The sequence below is a fragment of the Capra hircus genome, chromosome 21 (genome assembly GCF_001704415.2).
Source record: "Capra hircus breed San Clemente chromosome 21, ASM170441v1, whole genome shotgun sequence".
Taxonomy (NCBI): Eukaryota; Metazoa; Chordata; class Mammalia; order Artiodactyla; family Bovidae; genus Capra; species Capra hircus.
Window position 1 is genome coordinate 18,177,805 of NC_030828.1, and position 23,285 is coordinate 18,201,089.

The following is a 23,285-nucleotide window of genomic DNA, read 5'->3' on the forward strand; positions in this document are numbered from 1 at the left end:
CCAGCAAACCCCATTACACAGAGTGCAGAGGCAATTAAATGGTGCCAGCTCCAGCTAGACTCACGAAATCTATGACCCATGGTCCCTTGGTAACCACACCAATGCTTCTCTTGGAAACAACTGGAAAAAAATTGGTCTAGATGCTAAAGAAAGACTCCACTTTGATATTTCCTGCCAGGTCTGTCCTGCCTATCAGTCTATGCCTACCACTACATTATGCTTCTTTTTCCAAATCTAGGGATGCTAAGACTGGGCAGGTGGCTAGACAGAAGAAGGGTTTCTTCTGTCAGCAGAAGGTAGCTTTCTGCTGGCATTCTACCTTCCTTACTGTTCGATCTGCTTTGCTTTATATCCTCATGATTGTCTATCATCTGCCATCTTTCAGTTATACTGTGAACATGTCAATTTTTAGGCACAAAAGCAGTTTCTCAAATATTCCATTTTCCCCCAGGTTATGGCTAAAGGAAAGTGTCTTCACTGCTATATTTAAAATGGATAATCAACAAGGACCTACTGTATAGCATAGGGAACTCTGGTCAATGGTATGTTGCAGCCTGGATGGGAGGGGAGTTTGGGGGAGAATGGATACATGCATATGTATGGCTGAGTCCCTTTGCTGTCCACCTGGAACTACCACAACATTGTTCATTGGTTACGCCCCAAAGCAAAATTAAAAGTTAAAAAGATATAAGATAAAGTGTCTTGAGTGATTCATTATAATGTCTGGGCAAGGTTTTTTAGGCAAAGCCATCATGAGCATCCAGACAGAGTTGATTTGCAGAAGCCAGTCCCAAACTCCCAGCCTCCTGACCCACCGTGCTCAGGCCAAAAAGACAGCCCTGTCTGGGTCCTTTGATTCACAATATGATCATTCATTCCATACAAAGAAGATGAGGGAAATTGCTGCCTTGTCTCTCGACCTCCAAAACATTGCACCACCCTCTCCTTATACACCATCCAAACTCCTCATCCATTCAAAGTCCCTAAAGTAAATCTCCCATATACTTGAAGCATCTGCTTCTCTAATCAATATGCAGAAGTTATTTTATCTCTGTATACAGGTTGCACCCACATTTCTCCTTTGGGGAAAAAAAAATGCCACTCATGCCCACTTGTCCTTTCCCTGGCAATAACAACATAGTCAGAATCACTCCATGACCCATGGGAAAGATTTTCAAATGCTAAAGGGGAAAATGTGGGAGGTGCAAAGTAAGATACCTATTAATATAAAGTAGAAAACTGTACTGAAGTAAAGTTGAACATAGTGTTTCCTCTCACCATCAAACAGCTTCCCCTAAGGCCCATTTGCAACTGTCTCCAAAGCTGGCAATGAGAACCTGCTTCCTTCACTCATCTTTCTTATACCATTTGGATAATTCTGCTCAGCAACACACTAACCATTTTGATCCTTTGTGTTGGGTTCTGCCTTCTCATTGAGATCTGTCTTTGCAAATGAGCCTATATGGTCACCAGATAATGTTAAAGAACAATAATGTGCTGTGGGTGAGGCCGGGTAGGGAATCGCGTTGAAAGATGTTAAAATGTAGCATCGAGTTGAGCTTGTCCACGTGTGCACTGGGGGATATATGCATATATATGTGTATATATATATGTATATATTGGTGTCTGTTTGCATGAAGAATGAGTACTGATGGACATAAGAACATAGTGCGTATGTCACTGCAATGTAAGGATACAGTCGTGTATTCCTATCCAGGCAGAAGGGATGAGTAAGCTATCAAGAGAAAAACTGACAGGTATGTAGAGACGCAGGCGTGGCCAAAGGATAAGCATCAAGTGTCTACCTGGGCACAGGCGTGTATGCGTGTGCTCCAGAGTAACAGGGTTAATGGACAATGACGGAGACATGTGAGCAAGGTGCTAGCTGGGCCATGGATGCTGCGTCGGGGGAGGCCCCCTTACCCTGTAGTAATCGGTGCTGTAGACATCTCTGGACATGCCGAAGTCTCCGATCTTCACCAGCAGGTTGGCTCCAACCAGGCAGTTCCTGGTGGCGAGGTCCCGGTGCACGAAGTGCTGGGAGGCTAGGTACACCATGCCGGAGGCGATCTGACTGGCAATGTGGAGCATCTGGGAGAGCCCCAGCTCGCCTTTCGCCTGGCGGGGCTGCCCATCCACAAGGATCATCGCATCCGGCCCATGGGCCCTGTAGGGGTGGGGGTAGGAGGAGAAGGGAGGAAGCAGAGAGAGTTCAGATCAAGGAGAAATGCCCTCTTGATTTCCTCGTCTCTGGGATGCACCACAGAGATAAATGAAATCTCTTTTCTCAGCCTCCTTGTGGCCTATTTCTATCTACCCCAAACTCCATTATGTGAGCCTGATTAGGGTGAAATGTGACAATTAAGATTACCAGCTAAGAAGACGGCAGACTCGTTTTAATGAATCAAGGAGTGAATGTACTCTTTTGGATATTTCACTGCCATCCAGGGGCTTCCCAGTTCCTTCATGTCTACTACAGAGTAATTAATTAAATGATAATTAACACTTACATAACCCTGACTACGTCCCATGCACAGCTTTATGTATCTCTAATGTACTAATTCCCTTAATCATCCCCCCCACCCCAATTTTGAGATAAGGAAACTGAGGGACATCATCTGGCCAAAGTCTTGCAGCAGCTGCATGGGTGACACGTGACTATGGAGGAGGGTTTTAAACTTTAAGCATTCAGAGAGCTTGTTAAAAAGATTCCTGAGCCCCGCCCCTTACGATTCGGATTGGCTAGGTAGAGCTCTTTCAGTGCGTTTCCTGCAAGCTCCCAGTAATGATGCTTCCCGTAGTGATACAGTCCACACTGCGGGTAGCACTGCTCTTCAGTCGACACTCCTAGCCTCCCCACTCCCCTGCCTAGGACTGGGCAACTTCCGTGGATGGCAGGACAGGATGAAGAGAGCCACAGCTCCCATGATTTGCATCCCAAATCATGGCCCAGATGTGTTATCCAAACACCTTGCCCTGTCATATCAGTCACTTTTAGTATTCATCTTTTCTCCAGGAAGCCCAGTGAGCCGTAACCACACCCAGGCCTTTATTTATGAAGTTGTGAGCCAAGCAGCCCCACGGTACAGAGAAGCCTTGGCCTGTTTTATTGCTTCTCCAATTTCCACTGAAAGGCACCGTTAAATATAAACACGTTCATTTTATTATCTCCTGTGGGCATTGCCTCTCTCGTGGGCTCTGCCTCCCTCGTGCCTCTAGAGGAGAGCAACTGCATTAGCTCACAAGGAAGATGGACCAGCAGACAAGCTCCATTCCAGTTTATTGGAAGAATGCACTGGATTCCCTAAAACCCACCAACTGGGAGATGCGAGAGCAGGAAGGACCTTCTACCCTCTTTTTCTTCCTCTTCCCGTAGAGTAGGCATGACAGAGACATAGAGCAGTACTCAGGACCTCTGTTTAGCCTTGCCGGTGGGGTTGCTTAGGTCTGAATGTACCATTGAATCAATGAGGAGGGTTTGATGGAAAAACAGAACATATCCCTTGACTTCAGAAGAATGGAAGCACAGGAAGAGGAAGATCTCAAGTACTGAGAAAAGATGCTGTTTGTTTTAGAAACTATCATGGTTCACAGGTCTGATAAAATAATATTGCAATAATTTTAATCATAGCTGCCATTGGTTGAACACTTGTCCAGGCTTTACACAAATATAGTCACTGAATACTTATAACAACACACATATGAAGCAGTTATGAATAGTCTTGTTTTCCAGGAGAGAATTAAGAGTTAATAATTTGTTCTAGGTTACATCACTAAGACATCCAGGATATGAACCCAAGTCTGTCTCATGCTAAGGACTTAGTTCTTCAGGAAAGGAGTAAATTTCACCATGAAATCAAGTTTAGGAGGTTTAGAACATCCTACAGATACTTTCAAATCCTCTAGGGCCAGTTTTGGAAACCTGGTATCTACCCTCTTCCATTTCCTCTTCAAAGCATAGCACTCATTTGAATGTCCCCCCTCAAGGATGCTCATCAGGTTTAGGGGAGTATGCTGGAGTTTACCATAACCCACACATGAGCTCTGGAAATCTCATTCTCAGCAGTAGAACTCAAAAGTTGGCTATGCAAAGACCACACCCTAAAAGCATCCAGGGCCTGAGTGTTCAATATGTTTTATGAGACCCTGGATTGTACACACTCTCACACATGCTTGCTCCCTCCACATCTGGGCAGTAATTGGAGACAGCAGGTGTGGGAGGCAGAGAAATGCTAACTCTGCTCTATTGGTGAGATGCTATCTTCTCTAGGGAAGGTAGATTTCACATCTTCCCAACCCCTATTTGTAACTCCATCCAGCACTTCTGGCTAGGGTTCCAGTCTCTTAGAAGCTCTATCAAGAGCCTCTCAAAATCCAGATGATCTTGCTCCAGGCTTGGGGAAACCCTTTTTACAAAAAAGAAAAATCCAATCCTTATAGAACAGTGCCAGCCAACAGGACTTTCTATTAATGGAAATGCTCTGTACCACACTGTCCAATATGGTAGCCACTCATCACATGTGGCTACTGAGTACTTGAAGTGTGTCTGGAGAGACAGAGGAATTTTTACATTTTACTTAAATTTAGTCATTGTAGATTTAAATTTAAATAGCCATATATGGCTACTGTACTGGATAGCACAGTTCTAAATTTATCTGGGGGAAAATCTGCCCTTTTTTTCAACCATCTGTCTCCCCATGAGTTTGTAACCTTGTCCTTTTTTATTCATCATCAAAAAGTCTCTGACAAGGAGGCTTTCAGGAGGCGTGGTAGGGACTAGCCTCACTTTGCAAGCGAGAACATAAGACATGAACTCAGAAAGCTACTCAGAACATCAGGGGGAAAACTGGCCCTTTAGAATCTTAAAGTTGGAAGTTACACGCTGGCGGCCCCTCGGGGCTCCCTCCTTGGAGCCATTCCAGACCTCGCCCTTCGTCTCAGTCTACCTGAGAATCGGGAAGAAGAGTGCAGGTTACTTTTCATAGCATCCTCAACTTCCCTCCCGAGAAATCAGGGGCAAAGGTCCGCATCCAACTGCTCGGGAGGCAATGCAGAAGCATGAAGGCTGCCTCTCATTTCTAATCCCCAGACTGAAGCGTTGGGAGGAGCAGCGGGACTTCTGGCTCCAGAGAGGACCCAGGGGTTCAGTGGGGGTGACGGGAGGGGTGGCCGTCCTGACGCACCTGAGGAACTTGTTCAGGTCTCCGTGCTTCATGTACTCGAAGACCATGATGAGGGGGTCCCCGTCACCGCACACGCCGTAGAACTTGACGATGTGCTCATGCTGCAAGTTGGTGAGCAGCTCGGCCTCCCTCTGGAAGTCCTTCCGGGCTGCCAGCGTGGGGTCCTTCAGGGCCTGGGAAGAGCATGGGACACTGGCGATTAGCAACTACAGGCCGGGGCTTGTCTAGTTCCTTCCCGGGAAGAAAGCTGGTGCCCGTCCCAGACACAATGCTGATCCCCAACAAGTTAGATCTTAATCGAGCTTTAAAGACCATGAGACAAAGTCACAAAAGCCAGGCCTGACTCGTGCTTCCTTCAGCGTTGTGAACCGTCTAGAAACAGAAGCCAACTTTCTGGTATCTATGTCACATCTGCCAGCTAGGAAGTCCTAGGCTTCCTCTGAGATTAACGTGAATGACAGAGGAGGTGGGGAGCTGGGAGGTGGGATACCTGACGACCCCCATTCCCTAAGATTTCCTCGAAGAAATGGTCTCACAATTAAAACAAACAGTGGGGAAACCACTGCCCCCAATCGTTTTAACTTTGCAAATTAGCCTATACCCACAGCCCATCCGAAATCAGGCTGACAACATAATTAAGTTTCCTTACTCTTTCTCTTCCTTGATTTTAGATTGCGAAGAAGCGAATATTTGTAGAGAAACAACGGGGCTTCCCAGGTGGCGCTAGCTGTAAAGAACCTTCCTGCCAATGCAGGAGACATAAGAGATGGGGGTTTGACCCCTGGTGAGGTGGAGATGGGGAGGATCCCCTGGAGGAGGGCATGGGAACCCAGTCCAGTAGGCTTGCCTGGAGAATCCCATGGGCAGAGGAGCCTGGTGGGCTACAGTCCGTGGGGTCACAAAGAGTCGGACACGACTTAAGCGACTTAGCACACATGCACACAGGTGAACACTTTGGCTTCTATAAAGGCATTTTCGTCCTCCTTCTAGATGGAAGCATTGGGGGGTAAGGCGGACTAGAGCTGTGGGAATGGCATTCAATGGGCAGAAGCCCCAGGACCCAGCCAGGACTAGGGCCTGGGGCAGACCTGGCCTACCCCGTTAAGTCCCGGGGTAGGACGGGAGGGTGGGCAGCCGGCAGCCATGGAAATGTCACACCTCGGCCCCTTTTGGAGAATCCAGTATGCAGGGGAAGCGCAAGACCAGGCCCCTTGCCCTGGGACCCAGGAGGAAAAATGGAAGAGCAATGCTCAAAAGGACTATCCAGGCCTTCCCTGGTGGTCCTGTGGTTAAGACTTCACCTTCCAATGCAGGGGGCTTAGGTTCGATCCCTGGCTGGGGACTTAGGATCCCACATGCCTCGTGGCCAAAAAACCAAAACACAAAACAGAAGCAATGTTGTAAAAAACTCAGTAAAGACTTAAAAGAAGCTTATCGGTGAGCAGGGACTTTCTAAGACCAACAGGGAAGGGTGAGGCCAGGGCACATCCAAGGGATCTTGAATAGGGCGCTGCCCTGGGGGCGCAGGCATGCTGGCCATGGCGAACGATGGTCTGTGAAGGGGAGGGTCATTCCTGCAGGAGGAGCCGCCTGGGCAGGTGTGCTCACAAATGCCTTCAGCCTTCCTTCCCCTCCCCATGAGATCAGAAGGCAACTGGAGCCAAAAGTCCACTTGCTTCAGCTGACAGTTTAGTGACCCCAAGAGACAGGACATGAGGCAATGAAGGACTGGGTGTGCACTTCACATGTCATTTTCAGGGTAGTGAGAATCTAACAGGAGATTGGTTTTCACTCCCTCTGCCAGTTTCTGGCCTTTTCTGGTTATTTAGACTAAGTTCCTCCATAGACGATGCTACTATTGAAAAACCTCCCTAGCCAGACATCTTTTTCTTGCCACGGCAACCCCCATTAGCTGAAATCCACAGGGATGCCTTGGCTTACAGCGCTGCAGGAATGTGAATCTGTGAAAATTGTATCGAGGGGGCCCATCAAACCTCCATCAGTCATTAGCATACATTAGAGATGATGGACTCACAGCTTTAAAAGGGCCCTAGATATCATCATTGGTTTCCACCTGCTCACTTCTGGTGTTGGAAAAACTGATGCTCCATCCTGTTTGGGGATCAGCACACATTCACACATCTTAAATGACAGAAGCTAAGAGTTTAACTAGACCACAGTGATCTCTTGGTGCTGGGCTTCCTTGAGGTCTCAAAGCTCAGCGGCAATGCCTCTAGGGCCACGGTCTCTCAGCCAGTGATCAAGGCTCACTCCAATGTCAACAAGCACCTCCCTTCCTTCTTTTCAACACTTGGAATTTTCACCAAAAATCTGTTGAATAAATGATCCTACTGTTGACCACAGTGTTGGAAGCCACTTCATACAGCTTTCCCATTTTATAGGTGAGAAAACTGAGGTCCAGAACAGGGAAGTGATTTGCCGAAGATCATTCGAGAAGTAACAGCTTGAGCATGAAGTCCAGGATACATTCCTATCCAGCTTACCTGCTTGAGTTAATTTATCAGATCAATTAAGTCAATGAGCAGGTCCCAGGGGGAAAGGTGGGCACAGAAATTAAAAGATCTGAAAGGGCAGAGGAGAGGGTCAGGAAAGGTGAAGAGTGTGGGCTGCCAGCAGAATAAAGGGATCTGACAAGGATGCCAGGCTTAGAGGGCTGGCCAAGGTCAAAGGGATGTGGGAGGGCCCCTGGTCCGTTGCTGATTTTTACCAGCTCTTATCTCATGTGCTTTCTGCTTCACCTCTGGCTGCCTTCTCAGATAAGCTACCTGATAATAAAGGCTGCCATGGGTTCACATCCAACCAGGACAAAGTTGTGTGCAAAGCTTTTTTGGTACAGAAGAAGGCAGAGGGTCATGGTGAAAGGAAATCTCTCTCTGTGACCCAGGTCCTGAGCTGCATGAGCTGGGGTGTGGGTATGTATAGGATGACTGCCAGTGATTTATTTATTTTCATGAAGCAAAAGAAGAGGGGAAAAAAAGGAACCCAGCATGGGTGGGATGGGAGAATACAAAGATTTATGTGAACCCTGGATTTATTAGAGGGAAAAGCAGATCAAATTTGGGGCCAGCCAAATGGCCACTCTCCATCTCTGTAAATCATTCTCTCTCACACAGTCTGGACGCCATTGGCAGCCATCGGATATTTCCGTTCTCAGCTCTCGAGGAGTGCCAGCCGGCATCCGTAAGGCCGGTGCCCTACACTGCAGGGCAGAAAGGAGTTACACATTTGGGAGGTGGGGCACAAAGCAACCGCTGTCTCTCTTGGTCTTCCTGCACCTCTTCTTCTGCCGGTTCTTTCTCCACCTTTAGGATGGGCTTTCCAGCTCTCCCAGATTAAACCTGAAGTTCCTGTGTAATTGGCAAGGGGTCTGTTTTGGCAACTGGAATCCAGAGCTGTAAGTGGCCCAGGTCCCCAGGGGTTGATGCAATTGGGAAAGAGATGCCAAGAGAGGAATCTTGAGGAGGAAAATCAGTTCAGAGACTCTCGTGTGCCTCTCAGCATCTTCTTCAACGCTGGGAAACTTCATGATGGGTCACTCACCAGCCAGGGGCATGGGAGGGAGCAGGGGTTCCTTGCTGCTGCCAACTGTTGGTTCAGGGAAATGGGGTTGCCAAGGAGTCCCTGAAGCCAGGCAGATGGCTGCCTAGCCCCTTCCTGTAGCATCCATAGTGCAATGAGAAGAGCTGGAATTTTCCTTTCTGATCTCCTCCGCCCCCACCAAATCTGAAGACATTTCCTTTTCCAGTCTCCCATCTATGTACATCAAGTTTCATGTTCACTCCCAGCTCTGGGTGTCAGTGGGGCTGTGAGTTGGATAGGAGGGAAGGATCTAGATGGCCAGAACATTCACCGTTCTCAACACTTCCCAACACCTTCAGACTCATTTCACATCATCTTTTCCAGTCTTGGTGTTTTGCTACTTTCCATTTCCTTTTTCTTTTATTAGAGTGGAGATATTTCAATTTCAAATTTTATTAATATACTGAAACACATTTTATTACATGTGAAGAACTACACATATCCCTAGACACTAGAGCTTAGTTTTACTTATTTTTTTTACTTTTAAATGAGTGAAATCACACATGTATCTATGCATATATATTTCTGTATCTGTCTTTTTTCATTCAACATTGATTTTGAGATTCTTCCAAGTTGTTGCATGTAGCTGAAGTTCATTCATTTTCCTCGTTGAAGAGTTTCCCACTGAAAGAATATACCACATTTATTTGTCCGTGCTGCTAGTGATGGACACTGGGGTTGTTTCCAGCTTTGGGCTGCTATAAAGAGTGCTTATGAACATTCTTAAACATATCTCTCCATAGATAAGTAGGCAATTAGATAGATAGAGGTGAGACAGAGAGATCAACAGATACAGACGATAGATATATACACAGGTAGGTAGGTAGAGAGACTAGATAAATAGATTAGATAGATGCATGCATTAGATAGATAGATAGATAGACACAGGTGAGACGGATCAACAGATAGAGATGACAGACACATAGGCAGGTAGTTATATGGATAGCCAGATAGATAACCTGTCAGGTCTAGACCTAGAGTGCAAATGCTGGGTCACATAGATGCTAATGTTCTAAAATACCAAACTGTTTCTCAGAACAGTTAGACCACTTTATACTTTCACCAGAGTATGAAATTTGCAATTGCTCCATATCCTCGTCAGCACTTTGTTTTGGCGCTGCGACTTAGCCATTCTGCTTCACGTACCGTGGCATCTCATTCTGGTTCAACTTGCATTTTTCTGATGATGAATAATGCTGGACACCTTTCTCATATTCTTATCAGCTGTTTGTCAGAGGAAACTCTTTTGAGTGAGTCTGCTGCTGCTGCTGCCGCTAAGTCACTTCAGTCGTGTCCGACTCTGTGTGACCCCATAGACGGCTGCCCACCAGGCTCCCCTGTCCCTGGGATTCTCCAGGCAAGAACACTGGAGTGGGGTGCCATTTCCTTCTCCAGTGCATGAAAGTGAAAAGTGAAAGGGAAGTCGCTCAGTTGTGTCCGACCCTCAGTGATCCCATGAGTCCTTCCAGGCTCCTCCGTCCATGGGGTTTTCGAGGCAAGAGTACTATTGCTTGTCAAATAACTGTTTAAGGGTGGCACCACTTATTTTAAAATATCAAAAATTTCAAACGCTTCTAATGTCAGTCTTCCACCACACATACATACAAATCACACTGCTTTGTTCTGCTGTTTCTTTCATGGATATTCCCTTGCTGTCTCCCCAACAGTCTTCAGAACAGAGACTGGGATTTCTGTTCTTTGTTTCCACCATAGCAATTGCTGGGCAAAAAAGAAAAAAAAAATCTTGCTTTAAAACCCACAATTGTGGGAAAACTTAATTTGGGGTTATTGTTGGATGTGTTCTCTGGATGTCCACAATTACTCTGCCTCAACCTAAGAACAGACTCAATGGGAAGGAGTCTGAAGAAAGGAGTAAAATCTAGAGAGGATGAGAAGCAGGAAGCACCATTTCCTGGCTGTTCTCCAGAGAAAATGAGCATCTTCTCCAGGGGCTGGGCACTGGGCGGCTCCATCAGGTGGCAAATGGCATAAAATCCCAGAACATTCATCTCCTCAAGGTTCCCAGACCCAAGAAGGAAAGGAAACCATTTTAAAAGGGTGAAAACAGAAACACATTTTCTGCATTACCCAGTCTGGGCACTGCCCTTTAACACCACAACACTCAGTGGGAAACGCTTCCCAGAGTTGACGACATCATTTCATTTCCTGCTCTAAGCGCAAAATTGCTCAGTTTCCTTCACCAGTCCCCAGACGAATGCTGGAACACCCAGTAGAGGAGTGTCATCCTATAAATTAAAAATTTTAGGGCAGGGTAGATTCTAAGTGTAGGAACAAGTCCACACTCCTGGTCCAAGCAGTTTAAAGACACCCTTGCTCCTCTGATCACCCCACATCTATGGAGACACACTGAGCAAATTTATTCATTAAGAGAGCCGGCAATAATAGGCATTAGCCTTTTCTGGGACAATACGCTAGTTTCTTATTTATCTTTTAGAGCAGAGGTCGACAGGCAATATCCATTCTTATAAAAAATAAAAATGCATTGGAAGACAGCCACAACCCCATTTATTTACGTATGGTTTAGGCTGCTTTCCCACTACATGGGCAGAATTAAGTCGCTGTAAGGAAGCGCCTACGGTCCTCAAAGCCTACAACTTTTATTATCTGGCTTTTAGAGAAGAAGTTCAACAACCCCTATTCTAGATGGTCAATATAAGCTTGGCAGGTCATACGTCACATGTCTGAGCACACTTGGCTACTATCAACATCAAGAATAATGATGCTGGGACTTCCCTGGCAGTCCAGTGTTAGAATTCTGAACTTCCACTGCAGGGGCCACAGGTTCCATCCCTGGTCAGGGAACTAAAATGTCACCTTCCTCATGGTCAAAAAAAAAATAATAAATAAGTAAACGAACAAAGGGCTTCCCTGGTGGCTCAATGCTAAAGAATCTGCCTGAATGCAAGAGATGTGGGTTTGATCCCTGGGTTGGGATGATTCCCTGGAAGAGGAAATGGAAACCTACTCCAGCATTCTAGCCTGGAAAATCTCATGGACAGAAGAGCCTGGAGGGCTACAGTCCATAGGATCATGAAAGAGTCAGATATGACCTAGAGACTAAACAACAAAATGATCAAAAGAACCTTAAAAACAAAGTATAACGATGTTGACAAAAACAAAGAGCAATGACTCATTCCTAACATTTACTGTATCCCAAGCAGTATACGAAACATTTTTCATTTTATATAATTTAATCACAAAAATTGTAAAGAAGAGCTATTATATCACCTATTAATCAATCCTGAATATTCATTGGAAGGACTGATGCTGAAACTGAAGCTCCGATACTTTGGCCACCTGATGCGAAGAACTGACTCATTAGAAAAGACTCTGATGCTGTGAAAGATGGAAGGCAGGAGGAGAAGGGGACAACAGAGGATGAGATAGTTGGACGGCATCACTGACTCAATGGACATGAGTTTGAGCAGCTCCAGGAGTTGGTGATAGACAGGGAGGCCTGGTGTGCTGCAGTCCATGGGGTTGCAAAGAGTCAGACTGAACAACTAAACTGAACTGATTATACAGATAGTGAAACTGAGGCTCAAAGAAATTAAACATCAAGGTCACACTGCTAATCAGTGATGGCTAGATGCCAACCCAGGCCTCTGATTCCCATGCTATGCCTGTAGTCCACACATCACTGTCTGCCTCTACAGAGGGCACTTACCCTCTGCAGACACACTGGACAGAGATCCCCGAAGCCACAGAAACATTCAGCTTCCATCAAGAGAGCAGCTTAGTCAGAGCCCTCAGTATTAAAGAGGGGCCTTTCAAGGCCCTGGCGAGAGTTCTCGTGGGGAGGGTATCTCAGCTCCCAGTCCTCTGTCCAGGGAGCAGAATTCACTTCAGCCTCAGAGGCCTGCTCACCACACCCACCCCCGCACAGCCCACTCCATGCTCCAGAGCAGGGCTCCCCAGACCCGCGGGTGCCTCAGGGAGGCCACTTGATTCTTGTCTGTGTCAATCGGGTTCAAAGATTTGTCCAACGCTGACTGACAGAAGCTGGAGCAAGGGTGGGGGAGGGTAACTGGCAGTAGCAAAGTCCTTTGCCTCCTGCCCCAGGCTATTGGACTCCAGCTGCAAATCTGCTCAGCTGGCTCAGCAACACAGAAACCCTGTGGTTCCTGGACCTAAGTAAGAAGCTGCCAGGAGACAGTAGCCCTCAGGCATGCTGTTCCCTGGGGGCTGAACCTGGATCCCAAGGAGGTAGCTGAGCATGCCTTCCAACCCCACCCACTCTCCTCCGTAGGCTCAGCACCTGACCCCTCCACCAGCCCACCTCCTATTCCCTGTGACGTTTGCTGCTGTGAGCAGCGGCTCTCGGGGCCTCCATGAGCGACCCACCCCTCATGCAACTGTACTCGGGAGAAATGATCAGATGACTTTCTGGGCATGGACAGGACATCCTGTAAAGTCCCTGAGAAGGGAAGAGGGTCAGCAGGGGACAGGGGTGAGCCTAGGGCCTCCAGAATAAAACCAGGGTCTATCATGGGCTTCGCTTATCCCTCCAGCTGCACCTCGGGCACAGCCCTCCACTGTGTGTCACAGTTCGTGACCTCTGAAGCCAAAGGGTCCAGAGGAAACTTCATGAACCTTGGAGCAAGTGCATCTGATTACACTAGTTTATACTATTTTGATTGCATCTGATAACGTTCATTGAAACCATCTTCCAGAATGGAGCCAGCCTCTCTTTCCCACCCCCATGGCCAGCAGCCACACCCCTCTTCCTTCCTGGGGCCCACGTCCCTCTGAGCATTACCTTCACAGCCACGAGCATCTTGTCCTTGGTGGGGCTGAGGTTGTAGCATTCGGCCAGGAAGACCTTTCCAAAGGCTCCCTCGCCCAGCTCTCTCTTCAGCACAATGTCTCTCCTTTTAATGTGCTGCACGTCTGTGGGAGGGGACAGAGGAGAGCAGCCAGGTCAGTCTCGGGTGCTCATTCTGTCCTTAGAGGCTCAGGGGTCTGGGGAGAACAGGGGTCCAAGACAGGGAGCTCTGCTTTGGAGGCCACGGTGGGGCCAGACGAGCTCCAGCATCTTACCTTGGCTGTAAAAATGGGCAACACGCAGTGATTTGAGTCTTACCCAGAATCGAATCTTGGCTCTAGCTGACTAGCCTCGAAGCTCTCTAAACCATGGCTGCCTCGGCTGGAAACCGGGAAACCAGAGCCAGTGGTCTTTAATACCCAGGATTCAGGCATAACCGGCTATAAGAACTGAGCACAAGAGTCCTCTGGGCATTGCACGGCTCCTGACTCAAGTGGGTCTGAGACTCGGCATCTCTGATAAACTCTCAGGTGATGTCTGCATGCTGTGGGTCCATGAGCTGTTCTGGGTGACCAAAAATCGGGTTTGAACCCTGGTTCCTCCTCCCTGCAGGTTTTGAAGCTTGGGAAAGTTATTTCAGTCCACAGCCTCAATGTCCTCACCTGTGAACAGGAATGAACACCAACACCACACACACACACACACACACACACACACACACACCCCACACTGGCTTTTGTTATGATGTCTATAATGCTCCTATAGCAAAGTGTCTGGTTCAAGACAGAATCCACAAAGTGGAAGTTAAAATGATCTGGGGGGAAGCCTTTTCATGAGAATCCCTCTCCCCTGAGAGACAAAAAAAAAAAAAAAAAGAAACCAATGAAATAAGAAAATCAAGTCCAGAGACCTCCCCAGAACCAGGGTCTGTGTAGAGAAAGAGGACTGCTAGGATCTTGGCTAATTTAGCAACCTAATTAAAGTCTGTCAGCCAGGAGGAAGCAGAGCTGTGACCTCAGCCCTCCCACCTATTTGGAAAGAATGCTTCGAAGGAATCGTACAAGAAGTGCGCTGACGACGGGGGGAGCCAGCCAGAGATTACTCACCGACCTTTCCATTCATCGCTCAACAGGCAGAAGCCCATTAAATACCTGCATTCACTTTATGAAGAGCATTACAGAGCCAGGAAAGAGCGCTGTCTCAAATGACCTCGTCAAAAAAATGAACACTGAAGACAGAGGACCAGGGCAGACTGCCCCCCAGGGCGAGGGGACACAGGACCAGAACAGAGGGATGTGGCTCCCAGGCCTTGGTTAGCGTTTTGCTTAGTGGAGGTGGGAGTGGCAATTCTTGTTATAACAGATTACTCAATTTTTTTTTTTTTTTTCCCCTATCAGAATTCTTGGTAGCCCTGCTGTGTCCCAGATGACCTGCCCTCCGGGATCTGTGGGAGGAAGCATTGACACAGCATTTTCTTTCCTCTCAGCAAGACATCCCTGCAGGCTCGCGGGCCATGGAGTGCCTGGGGAGCTACCACATGCTGCGGGGCTTTGCCCCCATCTTTACAGAAAGGGAATTAAAAATGGGTTCCCTTTTCACACCCTTTGCTGCTATTTCCCAGCCTCTGAGGAATGGGATATTTTGGCCTTGAAGGGGAAGGCTAAGGGTCCCCCACCAAGAGAAAATGAGAGGTCAGGACCTCTCCAGGGAGACCATCTGCTCAGCGCTGCACAATCATTCCCAGGTGACTACTGATGACACACAGGTCCCAAAAGATGAGCACCCTGGTGGGGCTAAGAGTGGAGATGGGGTGGTAACAGGATGGTAGCTTCCTAAGGCCATGCCTGCACCTCTGAACCCACAGGGGTCAGTCAGGAGTAGGAAGTCAAGGGCATCTGGATCAGGACCTGGCTCCTCCCCCACTATGGGCTTGCCCACCTCACAAAACATCTTGAGTCTCAGTTTCCTCATCTGTAAAATGGGTGAGGAGTATCATATAACCCAAGTTCCACTTACCTGCTACAGGAGCTATTATGTGCAAAGGTTTGTAAACTTTCAAGTCCTCTGAAACCATGTGTGTTTTGGTGTTTTCGTCATTACTGATGAAGGGAAAATGAGGGCCAAGTCAGGAATTGCCAACTGGTGGTTGAAATGGGGCTCAAATCTAGAACACCACGACAGGTCAGAGTGGCAAGGCCTTTTATGGAAAAGCCTTCTTTGGTCTCAGATCCCTCCCCAACCCCAGCCTCCAACAACATTGCAACAGGATGAAAATACAATCACCTAGAAGCCTTATGAAAACTGATCACTCAGCCCTTCTTCTTGAGATTCCTATTCAGGAAGTCCAGGCTGAGGACTGAGAATTTGCCCTCTCTAACAAATTCCCAAGGTGATATTGGTACTGCTGGCTGCCCAAGACACCTCTTTGAGAACCAGCAAAATAGGTTGACATGAGTGGGGCAAGAATTCAGCCAGCTGATGACTGATGCTCACCTTAGCAGACTGGCCTCAACAAGTTCCACACCCGCAGACATAAGTCAGGCATCACCAATCGAAGACCAGGAGGAGGCCTGCAATCCTGGACTTAACCTGTATGGCCTCATCAAGCCCCCTTTCAGAGCTTCCAGCCCTCATCCTCACAGTGGAGACCATGACTCTCTAGACCCCTTACTTTCTGGACACTCCTCTACAAAGGCAGGGCTACAGTATACACTGTGTGTTCAGTTACTCAGTCGTGCCAAGCTGGGGGTTGGCAGCTGCCTCAGGGTTCTTGTGCATGCTAAGTCACTTCAGTTGTGTCTGACTCTTTGTGATCCCATGGACTGCAGCCCGCCAAGCTCCTCTGTCCTTGGGATGTCCCAGGTGAGAGTACTGGAGTGGGTTGCCATTCCTTCTCCCGGGGATCTTCCCAAACCAGGGATCCAACTTGCATCTCTTTCGTTTCTTGAACTGCAGGTGGATTCTTGACCACTAGCACCATCTGGTAAGCCCACAGTATGTACTGGGCTAGCCAAAAAGTTCATTTGCATTTTTCCATAAGATATTACAGAAAACTCAAAAGAACCATTTGGACAACCATACATTCCTGGGTCCTTAAGTCCAACTTTGAGCTGGGTGCTCTCACCAGCTCCCCACCCTCCTCCCCAGCTTCTGACTCTCGGCCACAGTGAGTCCAGAATGAGAAGGGAGAATGTCTATGGAGGGCAGGGCCCCGTTCTCCAGCTGCTGAGCCTGAGTCACGTCTCAGAACCCTCCATCTCCTCTCCCTCCCTTGGCAGCAAGAATCCCAAGCCTTGGAAAATTCAGACAAGTCTTGTGGCAGCAGTGTAGAGGGGGCCTCTCCTCAATGCTCCCTCCAAATCTCAGGAGTTAAGTGCCCAGGCTTCCCAGGTGGCGCTAGTAGTAAAGAACCCACCTGCCAATGCAGGAGACATAAGAGAACCGAGTTCAATCCCTGGGTCGGGAAGATCCTCTGGAGGAGGGAATGGCTAATCACTCCAGTATCCTTGCCTGGGAAATCTCATGAACAGAGGAGCCTTGTGGGCTACAGTTCATGGGGTCACAAAGAGTTGGACATGACTGAAGCGACTTAGCACTCACAGGCACCCCAGGGCAGCTGCCAACCCCCAGCCTCGGGAGGTCACAGGCTTGACTGCTGCAGGCCTTGAATGTGGCTGAGAGCAAGCGGCCCATGACTTGGGAACTCATCTGCCCTCTGCAACCGTGAAGCAGAAGCTACCCATGGACCAGCATGTCTGCCCCCGGTTTGCGAATGGATCTCCTTCAGAGACTTAGAAACACCCAGTGGCTCAGAATAACATCGCTGGACTCTAGTCATCTGCAGGGACAAGTATTTTGAGACCAATACTTGAGCTTAGTCCACAGATGGAGTGAGGAGACCTGAGGAGGGGTAGCAGAAGGAATAGAAAATAAAAACAGACTCCGTCCTACCATAAACCCTTCCCCAAGAGAGACCCTCCCTCCAGCCGTGGGGATAAGAGCTCCACGAGGTAACGTGGGAGCTTCGGCGATGGAGAGGCTGGACTGGGGCCAAACACATAAAACTAATCACTTCCATGTGGAGAACCCTGTGTACCAACAAGACTCGAGATCCCAGAACTCTGCGCAGCTTCCTTCTCTGAACCCAAAGGGGAAGAAGACGTAGGTAAAGGGATTCATGGGTTCCCAGTCCTGTTATCTCCTCCGCATGCCATTCTCACGATAACACTGAGAGGTAGTTGTGATTGCACCCCTTTCACAGATGAAAACACGGAGGCAGGTAGGTAACTTTTCCAAGCTGGCGGAGCTAAGACGCGGCCAAAGGACTCGCTCTTCTTTTTCTGGCTCCTGAGTCTGTGTGCTTTCTGTTACCTGAAGCCACCTTTCTGAGTCTTTCTCCACTTTCCCGAGAAGCTCAGTCCTCCGTCTTCCTGCTTCCTCGACTCCGGCCCGACTTCTCTTACCCTGTCCATTCCCGGATGGAAGGCAGCATTTCCCAAGGGAAAGAGTAGGAGCCCTCCTCCACCCACCCACCCCGGAGGCCCCCGGGAGAAGGGTGTAGGTGGGGAAGACTGTGGGAGGAAAGGGCGCTGTGCGGGCCCCCAGGGAGTGGTGGGAGTGGGCCATTTCCATCTCAGACGCCCACAAGGCTATTTGGACCTTTTTGGTGTGTTTATTTTTAGCTCACACTGTGCAGCTCAGAGCTGCCTCTGGTGAAGCCATCTGACCCACACGCCAAAAAGTGATGGATTTTCCTAGGAGGCAAGGGCATCAATCTCCTTTTACTGCCTGGCTGGCCAGCCCAGCAGAGTCTGGGTCACAAGGGGAGGAGGCAGGACCCAGGCAGGGGAGGAGGGGACCCAGGCAGGGGAGGATGCAGGACCCAGGGAGGGGAGGAGGGGACTCAAAGAGAGGAGGAGGGGACCCAGGCAGGGGAGGAGGGGACCCAGGCAGGGGAGGATGCAGGACCCAGGGAGGGGAGGAGGGGACTCAAAGAGAGGAGGAGGGGACCCAGGCAGGGGAGGAGGGGACCCAGGCAGGGGTGGATGCAGGACCCAGGGAGGGTAGGAGGGGACTCAAAGAGAGGAGGAGGGGGGCCAGGCAGGGGAGGAGGGGAGAGGGGGACGCAGATCCCAGACCGTGGGAAGACCTCCCAGCCTCCAGCACCAAGGGGGCTGCCCAAGAGAGCAAGGGGCTGGTACACAGTGAGGAGAGGTCTTGGGGAAATGGAAAGGGTTCCTGGCCACTCTGGGATGGCTCTTCCATAAATCCTTTTTCTGGGAAAATCACGAGTGGTTCCTGCAGAGCAAGCCACCTAGATAGCCTCCTGTTTCCACAGGACAGCTGGTTCATCAGAAATCCTCATCCTGTGGGGACTTCCCTGGTGGTTCAGTGGCTAGGACTCTGCACTCCCAATGCAGGGGACCCGGGGCTCGATCCCTGGTCAGGGAACTAGATCCCACTTGCTGCAACAGCAAAAGATTCAGTGTGCCACAACAAAGACCCCACGTACTGCAGCTAAGACCTTGCTCAGCCAAAAGGAAACTATAAGCAAGGTGAAAAGACAGCCTTCGGAATGGAAGAAAATAATAGCAAATGAAGCAACTGACAAACAATTAATCTCAAAAATATACAAGCAACTTATGCAGCTCAAGTCCAGAAAAATAAATGACCCAATCAAAAAGTGGGCCAAAGAACTAAATAGACATTTCTCCAAAGAAGACATACGGATGGCTAACAAACATATAAAAAGATGCTCAACATCACGCATTATCAGAGAAATGCAAATCAAAACCACAATGAGGTACCATTTCACACCAGTCAGAATGGCAGTGATCCAAAAGTCTACAAGCAATAAATGCTGGAGAGGGTGTGGAGAAAAGGGAACCCTCTTACACTGTTGGTGGGAATGCAAATTAGGACAGCCACTATGGAGAACAGTGTGGAGATTCCTTAAAAAATTGCAAATAGAACTGCCTTATGACCCAGCAATCCCACTGCTGGGCATACACACTGAGGAAACCAGAATTGAAAGAGACACGTGTACCCCAGTGTTCATTGCAGCACTGTTTATAATAGCCAGGACATGGAAACAACCTAGATGTCCATCAGCAGATGAATGGATAAGAAAGCTGTGGTACATATACACAATGGAGTATTACTCAGCCATTAAAAAGAATACATTTGAATCAGTTCTAATGAGGTGGATGAAACTGGAGCCTATTATACAGAGTGAAGTAAGCCAGAAAGAAAAACACCAATACAGTATACTAATGCATATATATGGAATTTAGAAAGATGGTAGTGATAATCCTGTATGTGAGACAGCAAAAGAGACACAGATGTTTAGAACAGACTTTTGGACTCTGTGGGAGAGGGAGAGGGAGAGGGTGGGATGATTTGGGAGAATGGCATTGAAACGTATACTATCAGGTAAGAAACGAATCGCCAGTCTATGTTCGATACAGGATACAGGATGCTTGGGGCTGGTGCACGGGGATGATCCAGAGAGATGATACGGGGAGGGAAGTGGGAGGGGGGTTCAGGATTGGGAACTCCTGTACACCCGTGGCTGATTCATGTCAATGTATGGCAAAACCAATACAGTATTGTAAAGCAAAATAAAGTAAAAATAAAAAATAAATAAATAAATAATAAAAATAATGGTAGCTACATGTCATTATGCATGCATCCTAAGTCACTTCAGTCATGTCCAACTCTTTGCAACCTATGGACTGTAACCTGCCAGTCTCCTCTGTCCATGGGATTCTCCAGGCAAGAATACTGGAGTGAGTTGCCAAGACCTCCTCCAGGGGATCTTCCTGACTCAGGGATTGAACCCACATCTCTTACGTCTCCTGCATTGGCAGGCAGGTTCTTTACCACTGTGCCACCTGGAAAGCCCATATGTAGAGTGGGAACCTTCAATATCTACTGGGCAGAGTTGTTGAGGGAACTAATTTAATAAAATTTAAGTCAAAGAGACAATAGAAAATACCTGAAACCTATAGGACATTTCACAACGGAACTTTTCCTTCCTTTCTGCAAGATTTTGCTTTCAACAAAGAGCTCAGTATACCTGTGAACAAAATAGTGGCTTGGAAAGAAACTTGGAAAGCGTGGTGATATTCTGAAATAAAATGGCATGAGTTTGCACGGGGGTGGGGGGGAGGAGCCAACGGTGATCAGGGAGTCACTGGCAGTCTATCTGAACAAGCCACCACTATGTCCAACCCCTTCTTCCTTCAGGTCCAAAACAGTTTGCTCAAAGAGGTTTGTCAAGCGATGGAATAAAGACATCAAAGGCAGTGACAGCCACCTACTAAAGATTGCTATTGATCCATAGAGAAAAACCAGATTTCCCAGGGTCAGTAGTTATAAATAATGGTGATCCTGACTCTGCTGTACGTCAACAGTAAAGTCAGTCCCCCAAAGCCACATGCTCCCTCGGTCAGACTCAAAATGTCTTAAGAGAAATTCACTGGCCAACTGGATGCTTTGGTTAATTACTGTCCTAGGAAGCCAGGTGCGTATGCCGTGCAGACATTGTCCTTCCCTGAAGGCTGTCACCTAGGGGACACAGAAGCGGCACCCTCAGGGGTGCCCATAAGTTCCCTTAGCTGAGCGCTGATGGATTTTCTAACCACCCTGCCTTCCCTTCTTCCTTGGCCAATTGTAATACCGAGTTCCCAATTGGTTCCTGAGCTTCCTAGGTGGCTCAGTGCTAAAGAATCTGCCTCCCAATGCAGGAGAGGTGGATTTGATCCCTGGGTTGGGAAGGTCCTCTGAAGAAGGAAATGGCAACCCACTCCAGTATTCTTGCCTGGGGAATCCCAATGACAGAAGAGGCTGGTGGGCTGCAGTCGATGGGGTCGCAGAGTCAGATATGGCTTAGCAACTAAAATAACAATAATAACAACAATTGGTTCCTAGGCTCTGTGCTAAAGCCTCTCAGATCTTTCCCCATCGACTCCATCTCACTCTGCCCTTGTCCCTTTTAGCTCACTGTCATCCCCTGTGCCCTTATTAATAATGAAAATGCCATGGGCTGAGTAGTCATTCCACAGCTGGGCACCATGCTAAGTAACACTCGAGATGCCTTGTCTCTTCTTCACAGCTCTCTTATACATAGTACATTGCTCCCCAAGTGCTACAGATGAGGAAGCTGAAGCTCAAGGTGATGAAGCAATTGCCCAAGATCACCCAGCTGTTAGAGGTGACCTGCTGGATTCTACACTCTGGTGCAGGTGGACCTTGCCACCAAGCCATCCTTCTGCCATTGCTCCCTTGCCCCTTTAACTGACTTCACATCTATAAGGACAGAGACGCTCTTCCACTAACACCCACTCCTGTCGCCCTTGGTCGTCACCACCTGAGCTCCAGGTGGGCGGTGAGGATGCTTTCTGGAGATAAGGATCACCAAAAGTTGGAAAGCTAAGACCCTGATGCCCTGCAGAAAGACAGAGGGTCTCCACAGCCTGGGTGGCTCTCGAATTACAAGGTGAGTCCTGAGAGCAGCTGTAGGCAGAGAAGGAAGGAGATTCTTGGCAGGAAAAGTCGGGGAAGAGGGAACGGGGAGAAGAAGGGCGGCTCTCTGAGAAGTGTGTGTTTTCTTTGCACTCACCAGACCCCAGGGTCTCAGGCTGCCAAAAAATGCTCAGAAGAAAACATTAATGTGATACCACACGTTTAATTACACATGAAATGGAATGTCTTTCAATGGAAAGGATAATATTCCCGGATCTCCAACTGTGGGTTTTTGAAGCAGCAGGAGGCAGATAGAAGGCCGGCTCTGCCTCTTTGAGAGGGGAAGGAGGGCAGGACCCTTGCTTTTGCTAATAGTGGGAACGTCCCTTTGCTACCACAGACCTGCCCCATCCCCTTCTCCTGGCCCCACTGCAGGCCTCTGCACGGCAGGGCAAGAGGAACTAAATTCCCACTGCAGGAGAGCATGACAGGTAAACATATCCACAGGCAAAGCCAGACCTTTGCAGTAGTCTGCCGCCAACCCAGCCAGTTCTCCACCTGCACAGAAGGACAGAGCATGGCTGCACTGTCTCAACAACTGCTCTTGCAAAGCAATGCTGGGATGATTTACGGACTAGGAAAACAAGAGGACCTCCTGGGTCCACGTCAAGGATTTTCCAAGGGAAGACATTTCCAAGGCTAGAGAGCCAACAGAAGAACTCTGCAGAATTTCTCTTGGAGGTCTGGAAGTTTAAATTAGTCCCAGGTTACCAACCAAACAGAGGAAACAGTGACTTGGAAAAGGATTCCAGGTCGAAGGAACACCATCGCTGTCTGTTGCTGTCACTGCCCCTTGGTGAGGCTGACCCAAGATTGTTTGTCTAAGACGCTGATGTTTCTGCAGCCTAGCCCATATCATATCCCAAGGCTCTTCTCACCCCATGCTATTTTCAGAGTTTGATGGCTTTGCAAAGGGCCTTTGAAGGGTGCTAATGGATGTTCAAGGCAAAAGGGCAACATCCTGAACTATTGTCTTTGTAAATTGGGTCTAGCAAAGGGCCCAATATACAGTAGGTACTCACTCAATATGGAATAAATAAACGAAAGAACCAAAAATCACCTCCAAGCCACTGCTAGAGACTTTAGCAAGAAAAACACTACCAAGAGGGAGGAAGAAGGGAAGCCAAGGGAGCAGTAAAAAGAAGAGAAAGATGAGTGAAAATCGGCAAGGATCCAGAAAGTTCCAAAGA

The 23,285-nt window shown here is 48.2% G+C and overlaps 1 protein-coding gene across 2 annotated transcripts in view; it reads right to left on the bottom strand.

Moving 5' to 3' along the window:
• The window catches only part of NTRK3 (neurotrophic receptor tyrosine kinase 3), a 416,320-nt gene that overhangs the window by 47,799 nt on the left and 345,236 nt on the right, over nt 1-23,285 (bottom strand). For both annotated transcript variants that reach the window (XM_018066411.1, XM_013972912.2), the window contains 3 exons: nt 13,564-13,694; nt 5,184-5,356; nt 1,924-2,167 (listed from right to left, as the gene is read on the bottom strand). In XM_018066411.1, the coding sequence (XP_017921900.1) occupies nt 1,924-2,167; nt 5,184-5,356; nt 13,564-13,694 (548 nt within the window). The remainder of the gene's footprint in view (nt 1-1,923; nt 2,168-5,183; nt 5,357-13,563; nt 13,695-23,285) is intronic.